General features: G+C 51.1%; 1 protein-coding gene across 2 annotated transcripts in view; it reads right to left on the bottom strand.

The window, feature by feature from the left end:
• ZFYVE26 (zinc finger FYVE-type containing 26) overlaps positions 1-10,230 on the bottom strand; it is a 57,173-nt gene extending 46,943 nt beyond the window's left edge. Inside the window, exons 1-6 of one of the 2 annotated variants that reach the window (XM_040411549.1) lie at positions 9,957-10,230; positions 7,006-7,084; positions 5,054-5,143; positions 2,066-2,577; positions 1,609-1,744; positions 421-589 (exon numbers count right to left, since the gene is read on the bottom strand). In XM_040411549.1, the coding sequence (XP_040267483.1) occupies positions 421-589; positions 1,609-1,744; positions 2,066-2,577; positions 5,054-5,143; positions 7,006-7,084; positions 9,957-10,150 (1,180 nt within the window). In that variant the 5' untranslated portion in view covers positions 10,151-10,230. Of the gene's footprint in view, positions 1-420; positions 590-1,608; positions 1,749-2,062; positions 2,578-5,053; positions 5,144-7,005; positions 7,085-9,956 lie in introns of those variants that run through there. The other variant, XM_040411548.1, reaches the window with a different exon arrangement.
• Between the last annotated feature and the right edge of the window lie 718 nt (positions 10,231-10,948).

Raw genomic sequence — 10,948 nt, forward strand, 5'->3', positions numbered from 1 at the left:
GCTGGACCCTGACGATCTCATATTAATTACCTATCCTAATGATGAGTTAAAGGGGGTTGCCTGCTTTATTCATATTAATGACCTATCTTCAGTATAGGTGATCAATATCAGATAGGCGGGGTCCGAGCGCTGCCTTCTCCTTACCTGCTCGCTACATGCAGTGTAATTACAAGCCATCCCATTCGCCTTCTTGGGACAGCTCCTGCCTATACTATATGAATAAGACGGCTGAGATTTAACGACACCTGCGATGTCGACGGCGAGCAGGTAAACAATGAGGAGAAGGCAGAGTTCGGACCCCCGCCTATCCGTCACTCGCCTAGTTTTTGTAGATCAAGAGAGACAAGCTCGTTCCCTCAGGTCCGATTCCTGGACGGACGAGAAGGAGACACCTAGACCCTCTATTGTGCCTTAATACACGTACCATATTTTTGTGCATGACGTGCAGCAGTGATTTGGCGGACTCTGTACTCTGCAGGTGGGTCCATCCCAAGAGAACTAGAAGACGTCTCAAAGGCGTAAACTCGTTAGACAGGAGCATGTGTAGACTGGAGAAATCTTCTTTTTTCAAGAGGGCCAAGGCAGTAAGCTGGAAAACAATCAGTAAGCAGACAAGTCAGGTAACGGATCTGTGCTATGTATTCTTTTATTACAGTCACAGAACCCCACTCCAAACCATGAGAATTATTCTGTGTGGTCAGATGACGTGTAATGACATGGGGAATAACAGAGGGATGGCACCATGTAACATACTAAGAAAATATGCCCCAGAATTGTTATTAAGCTGCAATACCTCACACAAACTGTGGAAATTGACCTGTGTTGGGGATGTTCAATCGAAAAATCTCTGCAAAATCCATGACAAATATGCAAGTACTGTAACTGTAAGTGCCGAAGAACCACAGCAAAATCCACTGTGGAAATCCGTATACTTAGGAGTATTTTTTATTTTTCGCCAGAGGCAGTTCTGTCCCCTACTAAAATGGGTTGGCCCATCGAGGACAATGATGGCATATCGCTAGAATATGCCATCAATGTCAGATAGCTGCGGGTCCCCATCTCTGGGACGAGCACCTATCTGGATTCTGAGTCCAGAACAGGGCCCCAAAATGGGCTCTGCTGGAAATAACCAAGCTTGCCCTTGGCATTTACAGAACTCTCGTAGCGGTGGACAGAGGGTGACTGTGCATGCGTGGCTGCTCTCTGTTCACTTTCCGGGGCCGCTCTAGAGATAGCAGTGGGTTGCAGGACTTGGGACCTGCACCTATCTGACATCTAGTGACATGCCATCAATGTCCCAGATGGGCAAACTTATTTAAGTTTTAAATTGCCAGGACAGATGGGTTAAAATCAGCTGAACCCAATGGTATCTAACAACCATGGGGGGCCCGCTGATTTTTACCCTTGACCGCAGACGTAGAGGGAAACAAGGATCGGGCATGTTAGATTCTGACTGAGTTATCTCATGTGTAAGGCAAGGTTAACTCAGTCCATCAGTGTGGAGGTCTACTAAGTAGTAACTGAGGATCATGAGTGATCCAGTAGCAGGAGCCGGTACAGGAAAGAAGTCCTCTACGTTCAGTAATAGAGCGGTGATACATGACTGACCAGAATCTGCAACAGGAAGTGTTTGTCTGTAGACAGACTGTAGAAATAGATCTTCTTCCACGGCCTTGCCTGCTCCCGGTCATAGAATAAAGTAAGGACTGCTCTTTCTGCATCACTAAGGTCCTGAGCTGCTCCTGGTCCTTGAAGAAAGTGGAGAAGAACATGTTATCATGGAAAGACGATGCAGCCAACGATACATCCAGAGTGAATGGAGGGAGTATTTCCTGGTGTCCACCTGTGACTGACGCCATATTATATAATGTATAATGTGTGGTATACAGTACTGAATATTACAGCAGACTGCTCCGCTACAAACAGCTGGAAAAAAGGTATACCAAAATATTCCAGGGCAACGGAGGTGGACCTCCAGGGGTAAATGGAGCCTATAGAAACCTGACATTTATGTCTATGTAGCCTAAAGTAAGTCAAAAGCCTAACATATGGTTCTACAGACCTTTTCCCAGGAGACTTCTGAGTGATTATTTGGGCCTTTATCTTCTCCTTAGACACAGTACCATACAAGGTAACGAGTCCACAGTTCTGCTTCCTCAGCAAGCACGCCTGAACGTGATCTTCTGAGAGAATTCCCTTGTCAGAACAAATCTCAAAGAGCTCCTCACATAAATAGCGGAGCTCGCTGGCCTGGAGCTCCATACTGAAGTGCATAGAGCCTAAGACCCTGTATATCTGACTGACAGTATGTCCACGTGTGGCCCCAGCCTCATCTTTCTCCTGGAGTGACGATAACAAGTCTAAGAGGAAGTTCACAGTGATGTTCAGAAGGTAGTGGTTGTATTCACTAGAGGCATCATCCACTAATAGAAAACCTATCAGTGCCTGCACCAGCCGAGGGTTCTGGGATAAACCCCCCCGGAGAGATGAGATGGTAGCCTCGCTGAATCGAGGACTTGGGTTTTCCCTTCTTTCCTTTACTTCTGAGTGACTGTATAGAAATGCTTCATACAGCTCCTATGGAGAAAAACAGTGTTAGGAAGATATAGGAACGCAGTAGCAGATGCTTTAGAGGTCATCTTAACCAAATGCATCAGCAAAGTCTCTAGTGGAGGTGAGGGCCTGCTGCGACTACTGGAGAGGTGGAAGGGGCCTACTGCGGCTACTGGAGAGGTGGAAGGGGCCTGCTGTGACTACTGGAGAGGTGGAAGGGGCCTGCTGCGGCTACGGGAGAGGTGGAAGGGGCCTGCTGCGGCTACGGGAGAGGTGGAAGGGGCCTGCTGCGGCTACGGGAGAGGTGGAAGGGGCCTGCTGCGGCTACGGGAGAGGTGGAAGGGGCCTGCTGCGGCTACGGGAGAGGTGGAAGGGGCCTGCTGCGGCTACGGGAGAGGTGGAAGGGGCCTGCTGTGACTACGGGAGAAGAAGTGGAAGGGGTCTGCTGTGACTACGGGAGAAGAAGTGGAAGGGGTCTGCTGTGACTACGGGAGAAGAAGTGGAAGGGGTCTGCTGTGACTACGGGAGAAGAAGTGGAAGGGGTCTGCTGTGACTACGGGAGAAGTGGAAGGGGTCTGCTGTGACTACGGGAGAAGAAGTGGAAGGGGTCTGCTGTGACTACGGGAGAAGAAGTGGAAGGGGTCTGCTGTGACTACGGGAGAAGAAGTGGAAGGGGTCTGCTGTGACTACGGGAGAAGAAGTGGAAGGGGTCTGCTGTGACTACGGGAGAAGAAGTGGAAGGGGTCTGCTGTGACTACGGGAGAAGAAGTGGAAGGGGTCTGCTGTGACTACGGGAGAAGAAGTGGAAGGGGTCTGCTGTGACTACGGGAGAAGGAGTGGAAGGGGTCTGCTGTGACTACGGGAGGAGAAGTGGAAGGGGCCTGCTGTGACTACGGGAGAGGTGGAAGGGGCCTGCTGCGACTACGGGAGAGGTGGAAGGGTGCCTGCTGGACTAGGGGAGAGGTGGAAGGGGCCTGCTGCGACTACGGGAGAGGTGGAAGGGGCCTGCTGCGACTACGGGAGAGGTGGAAGGGGCCTGCTGGACTACGGGAGAGGTGGAAGGGGCCTGCTGCGATACGGAGAGGTGGAAGGGGCCTGCTGCGACTACGGGAGAGGTGGAAGGGGCCTGCTGCGACTACGGGAGAGGTGGAAGGGGCCTGCTGCGACTACGGGAGAGGTGGAAGGGGCCTGCTGCGACTACGGGAGAGGTGGAAGGGGCCTGCTGCGACTACGGGAGAGGTGGAAGGGGGCCTGCTGCGACTACGGGAGAGGTGGAAGGGGCCTGCTGCCTACGGGAGAGGTGGAAGGGGCCTGCTGCGACTAGGGAGAGGTGGAAGGGGCCTGCTGCGACTACGGGAGAGGTGGAAGGGGCCTGCTGCGACTACGGGAGAGGTGGAAGGGGCCTGCTGTGACTAGGGAGATGTGGAAGGGGCTTTTTTGGCTGTGACTACGGGAGAAGTGGAAGGGCCTGCTGTGATACGGGGAGAAGTGGAAGGGCCTGCTGTGACTACGGGAGAAGTGGAAGGGCCTGCTGTGACTACGGGTGAAGTGGAAGGGCCCTGCTGTGACTACGGGAGAAGTGGAAGGGGCCTGCTGTGACTACGGGAGAAGTGGAAGGGGCCTGCTGTGACTACGGGAGAAGAAGTGAAAGGTGTCTGCTGTGACTACGGGAGAAGAAGTGGAAGGGGCCTGCTTTGACTACGGGAGAAGAAGTGGAAGGGGTCTGCTGTGACTACGGGAGAAGAAGTGGAAGGGGTCTGCTGTGACTACGGGAGATGTGGAAGGGGCCTGCTGCGACTACGGGAGAAGAAGTAGAAGGGGTCTGCTGTGACTACTATAGTTGTAGAAAGCGCACTTATATGACTACCTCAAAGTGAAGGGCTGATGTGACAACTTTATTTGGTGGGAGCACTGCTGTGACTACTGGAGACGTAGAGAGGGCAGTGATGTGACTACTGGGGAAGTGGGAGGCTGTTTAAACTACTAATAAAATTAGGGGCCGTGCTGTGTTTGCTGGAAAAGAGAGGGGCAATGCTGTGACTGCTGGAGACATAGAGAGGGCACTGTGGCGACTATTGGTAAAGTGGGACCTGCTGTGACTACTGGAATAGTTGGGAGGACCATGCTTTGACGACTACAGACGTGGGAAAGGGGATTTTACTACTGAGTGGGAAGGTACACCATGGGGACTTAAATACTGATGACCAGTGGGGTCTGCTCTAACCTCCATTAAGGGAAGCTCTACTGGAGAGAGGAGCACAATCTCCAGTCAGGAGTAAGGTCAGGCTCCTCATTCCTGGAAGCAATCTATCAGTCACTGTGAACCAGCGAGGTCTCCCACCGGAGTGTCACAGCTGGACTTGCACAGGATGTGTCCAGGCCCGATTTCATGTATATAAGGTGAGAGGTGACAACAGATGTGAAGCTCCTCGCTGTGATAGTTGTCAGATTCTCTCGCTTTGGACAGAACGGGTTCTGAAACTAGTTCTCCAGACTTTACCTTCACAGCTTGCTCTGATGCTTCATCCTGAAACTCCTCCAGCAGAAGAAGGAACTCAGTTTCATCTGTGAGAACATCCGGCGGCCGCTTCTACAATACAAAGGAAGGAGGAGGAGAAGAACGTTCACAGAGGTCCACACTGGATGAGCAGCCGACGATGAAGACAGGAACAGGTTTTCTTTGGTTGAAGTTATCCTTAGTGTCCACCAGTCAACACCTCTGGAGCTGAGCAGTGTTATCATGGGGACACTGTGTGGTCCTAAAATACAACACATCTGAAAGTCCTCACTGGCCCTGCTGTGGATGGAGATCTGTAGTCACACCATGTCCCTAGGACAACCATCACGTTCTATGGTGCAGTAAGAATGTCATCCCATAGTGGCCCCAGCGGAAATAATGTCATCCCATAGTGGCCCCAGCAGTAATAATGTCCCATAGTGACCCCAGCGGAAATAAGGTCATCCTATAGTGGCCTAGTAGTACAAATGTCCGCCATAGTGACCCCAGCAGTAATAATGTCCCCCATAGTGGCCCCCAGCAGTAATAATGTCCCCCATAGTGGCCCCAGCAGTAATAATGTCCCCCATAGTGACCCCAGCAGTAAGAATGTCCCCCATAGTGGACCCCTGTAGTAATAATGTCCCATAGTGACCCCAGCGGAAATAAGGTCATCCCATAGTGGCCCCAGCAGTAATAATGTCATCCCATAGTGGCCCCAGCAGTAATAATGTCATCCCATAGTGGCCCCAGTACTAATAATGTCCCTCATAGTGAACCCCTGTAGTAGTAATGTCCCCCATAGCGGCCCCCAGCAGTAATAATGTCCCCCATAGTGGCCCCAGCAGTAATAATGTCCCCCATAGTGGCCCCCAGCATTAATAATGTCCCCCATAATGACCCCAGCAGTAATGATGTCTCTCAGTGACCCCAGCAGTAATAATGTCCCCCATAGTGGCCCCAGTACTAATAATGTCCCCCAAAGTGGCCCCAGTACTAATAATGTCCCCCAAAGTGGCCCCAGTACTAATAATGTCCCCCAAAGTGGCCCCAGTACTAATAATGTCCCCATGTGGCCCCAGTACTAATAATGTCCCCCATGTGGCCCCAGTACTAATAATGTCCCCCATGTGGCCCCAGTACTAATAATGTCCCCCATGTGGCCCCAGTACTAATAATGTCATCCCACAGTGGCCCCAGCAGTAATAATGTCCCCCATCGTAATAATGTCCCCCATAGTGACCCCAGCAGTAATAATGTCCCCCATAGTGGCCCCCAGCAGTAATAATGTCCCCCATAGTGACCCCAGCAGTAATAATGTCCCCCATAGCGGCCCCCAGCAGTAAAATGTCCCCCATAGTGACCCCAGCGGTAATAATGTCCCCCCATAGTGACCCCAGCAGTAATAATGTCCCCATAGTGGCCCCAGCAGTAATAATGTCCTCCATAGTGGACCCCAGCAGTAATAATGCTGCACTCATGTGTAAGAAGAGGTTTAAAAAACTGTCCTATAGATGTAAATAGGAAAACGGACAGAAATAGGACGCGTCCTATTTTTTAACGGTCTCTATTCACTGGCTGTAAAAAATGGCCAGTGAACAGTCCTATAGTCTGCAATGGTTCTGACAATGGCCGTTTTTCACTGGCGTGTGAATGTAGCTCAGTCCTAATGAAGTGAATGGACCTGGGCTGCAATACCGAGCACAGCCACTACACAATGGAGGGCGCTGTGCTTGGTATACTATGAAGAGGCTGCAGCAGTCACTGAGTGCACTGTCGGCGGGGGTGACAGGAGTTGGACCACCGCTGATCAGATACTGAGGAGAGGTCATTGATATTTCATCCCTAGAAAGCCCCTTTGCCTGCAGTATAAAGCAATGTTCATGCGGAGTCCGCCACGGATTGTCCGTCTGTACACGGCCTTAGGTGCACCTACCATATATAGGATTACTTACCTCAGCCTGGCCCAGCCAAGCGTCCAACGCGTCATACCAATACCAGGCGAGCCTCTGAGGCGAGCGCTCCTCATCACACCTGCGGGGAAAGCATCAGATGAAGACAACTGGATAATCCAAGAACTGGGTCACAGCCAATATGGCCGCCGACGCAGCTTCTGCAGGGATGAGGTTATTATTGTGGGGGGCACTGTGGAGGTTATTATTATGGGGGGGCACTGTGGAGGTTATTATTATAGGGGGCACTGTGGAGGTTATTATTATGGGGGCACTGTGGAGGTTATTATTATGGGGGGCACTGTGGAGGTTTTTATTATGGGGGCACTGTGGAGGTTATTATTATGGGGGGCACTGTGGAGGTATTATTATGGGGGGCACTGTGGAGGTTATTATTATGGGGGGCACTGTGGAGGTTATTATTATGGGGGGCACTGTGGAGGTTATTATTATGGGGGGCACTGTGGAGGTTATTATTATGGGGGGCACTGTGGAGGTTATTATTATGGGGGCACTGTGGAGGTTATTATTATGGGGGCACTGTGGAGGTTATTATTATGGGGGCACTGTGGAGGTTATTATTATGGGGGGCACTGTGGAGGTTATTATTATGGGGGGCACTGTGGAGGTTATTATTATGGGGGGCACTGTGGAGGTTATTATTATGGGGGCACTGTGGAGGTTATTATTATGGGGGCACTGTGGAGGTTATTATTATGGGGGCACTGTGGAGGTTATTATTATGGGGGGCACTGTTGGAGGTTATTATTATGGGGGGCACTGTGGAGGTTATTATGGGGGCGCTGTGGAGGTTATTATTATGGGGGGCACTGTGGAGGTTATTATTATGGGGGGCACTGTGGAGGTTATTATTATGGGGGGCACTGTGGAGGTTATTATTATGGGGGGCACTGTGGAGGTTATTATTATGGGGGCACTGTGGAGGTTATTATGGGGGGCACTGTGGAGGTTATTATTATGGGGGGCACTGTGGAGGTTATTATGGGGGCTCTGTGGAGGTTATTATTATGGGGGCACTGTGGAGGTTATTATTATGGGGGCACTGTGGAGGTTATTATTATGGGGGCACTGTGGAGGTTATTATTATGGGGGCACTGTGGAGGTTATTATGGGGGCACTGTGGAGGTTATTATTATGGGGGGCACTGTGGAGGTTATTATTATGGGGGGCACTGTGGAGGTTATTATTATGGGGGGCACTGTGGAGGTTATTATTATGGGGGGCACTGTGGAGGTTATTATTATGGGGGCACTGTGGAGGTTATTATTATGGGGGGCACTGTGGAGGTTATTATTATGGGGGGCACTGTGGAGGTTATTATTATGGGGGGCACTGTGGAGGTTATTATTATGGGGGGCACTGTGGAGGTTATTATTATGGGGGGCCTGTGGAGGTTATTATTATGGGGGGCACTGTGGAGGTATTATTATGGGGGGCACTGAGGAGGTTATTATTATGGGGGGCACTGTGGAGGTTATTATTATGGGGGGCACTGTGGAGGTTATTATTATGGGGGGCTCTGTGGAGGTTATTATTATGGGGGGCACTGTGGAGGTTATTATTATGGGGGCACTGTGGAGGTTATTATTATGGGGGCTCTGTGGAGGTTATTATTATGGGGGCACTGTGGAGGTTATTATTATGGGGGGCACTGTGGAGGTTATTATTATGGGGGGCACTGTGGAGGTTATTATTATGGGGGGCACTGTGGAGGTTATTATTATGGGGGGCTCTGTGGAGGTTATTATTATGGGGGCACTGTGGAGGTTATTATTATGGGGGCGCTGTGGAGGTTATTATTATGGGGGCGCTGTGGAGGTTATTATTATGGGGGCGCTGTGGAGGTTATTATTATGGGGGCGCTGTGGAGGTTATTATTATGGGGGCGCTGTGGAGGTTATTATTATGGGGGCACTGTCACAGGTCAGCAGTGTGTGAGTACTAGGCCGTCCAGCAGGGGGGCAGTGTGGAGGTTATTATTATGGGGGCGCTGTGGAGGTTATTATTATGGGGGCACTGTCACAGGTCAGCAGTGTGTGAGTACTAGGCCGTCCAGCAGGGGGCAGTGTGGAGGTTATTATTATGGGGGCACTGTCACAGGTCAGCAGTGTGTGAGTACTAGGCCGTCCAGCAGGGGGCACTGTGGAGGTTATTATTATGGGGGCACTGTCACAGGTCAGCAGTGTGTGAGTACTAGGCCGTCCAGCAGGGGGCAGTGTGGAGGTTATTATTATGAGGGCACTGTCACAGGTCAGCAGTGTGTGAGTACTAGGCCGTCCAGCAGGGGGCGCTGTGGAGGTTATTATTATGGGGGCGCTGTGGAGGTTATTATTATGGGGGCGCTGTGGAGGTTATTATTATGGGGGCGCTGTGGAGGTTATTATTATGGGGGCACTGTCACAGGTCAGCAGTGTGTGAGTACTAGGCCGTCCAGCAGGGGGCAGTGTGGAGGTTATTATTATGGGGGGCGCTGTGGAGGTTATTATTATGGGGGCACTGTCACAGGTCAGCAGTGTGTGAGTACTAGGCCGTCCAGCAGGGGGCAGTGTGGAGGTTATTATTATGGGGGCACTGTCACAGGTCAGCAGTGTGTGAGTACTAGGCCGTCCAGCAGGGGGCGCTGTGGAGGTTATTATTATGGGGGCGCTGTGGAGGTTATTATTATGGGGGCGCTGTGGAGGTTATTATTATGGGGGCGCTGTGGAGGTTATTATTATGGGGGCACTGTCACAGGTCAGCAGTGTGTGAGTACTAGGCCGTCCAGCAGGGGGCACTGTGGAGGTTATTATTATGGGGGCACTGTCACAGGTCAGCAGTGTGTGAGTACTAGGCCGTCCAGCAGGGGGCACTGTGGAGGTTATTATTATGGGGGCACTGTCACAGGTCAGCAGTGTGTGAGTACTAGGCCGTCCAGCAGGGGGCAGTGTGCTCACCTGAGCAGGTGCGGGGCTGTGACCAGACCTCTCAGTATTTCCTCCACTTCTTCAGCATCAGGACCCCGGGAAAGTTGGGGCAGACAGGCCCGCGCCAGCTCCCAGTGCCCCCGCCGCAGACTCCGGCAGAAGAACTCCCGCAGACGGCTCAATGACGCCGCCTCCTCCTCCCCGAACGGCGCCTGCAGTGACATCTCCCGCCGGGCACGCTCCCGCTGCCAGCCCTCACAGCCAACCGTGCGCGCCCCCAACGCTCTCTCACCCCTGCAGGTCATGTGACCAGCAGGCAAGAACCTGCCGAGATCATGTGACGCGATCACGTGATATCAGTGGTCCTTCAAGCAGCCGAGATTGTGGTGGCGTTATTCTATCCTACCAGCAGGTGGCGCCATTGATTTCTAGGAGAAGAGTACACAGCGCCTTCAGCTGCGCCTGCACTATAGAGATTACTATGTGGAGGATATGGGGAGTTGTAGTAGTGCTCTCCTCCTATGCTCCCATAATAATAGCCTGGACATGCTGGGAGTTATAGTTCTCCTATATTCCCAAACAGTAATATCCCATAATACCAGCCTGGACGTGCTGGGACTTCTAGTTCTCTTATACAGGGCTGTATTCATATTTATTAACTCTTAGACTACCTAGCAATTTTCCGTTTTTTTGGTGTTTTCGTTTTACGCTCCCTTCTCGGAGCTATAACTTTTTTTATTTTTCCGTTCACACAGCCGTATGAGGCCTAGTTGTACTTCCTATTGGCGCCACTTAATATCGCATACACGCAGGTAGTGAGATCCTGGAAAAAATACCAAATACGGTGGAATTGGGGAAAAAAAAAAATGCAATTTGGCCACCCTTTTACGGGATTTGATTTTATGGAGCTCCTTATGCGATAAAACCGGTTACCTTTATTCTCCAGGTCAGTGCGATTACAACGATACCATATTCATATCATTTTTCTTGCGGATTAATACTGAAATTTTTTTTTTAATTAT

Source organism: Bufo bufo, chromosome 11 (genome assembly GCF_905171765.1).
Source record: "Bufo bufo chromosome 11, aBufBuf1.1, whole genome shotgun sequence".
NCBI lineage: Eukaryota > Metazoa > Chordata > Amphibia > Anura > Bufonidae > Bufo > Bufo bufo.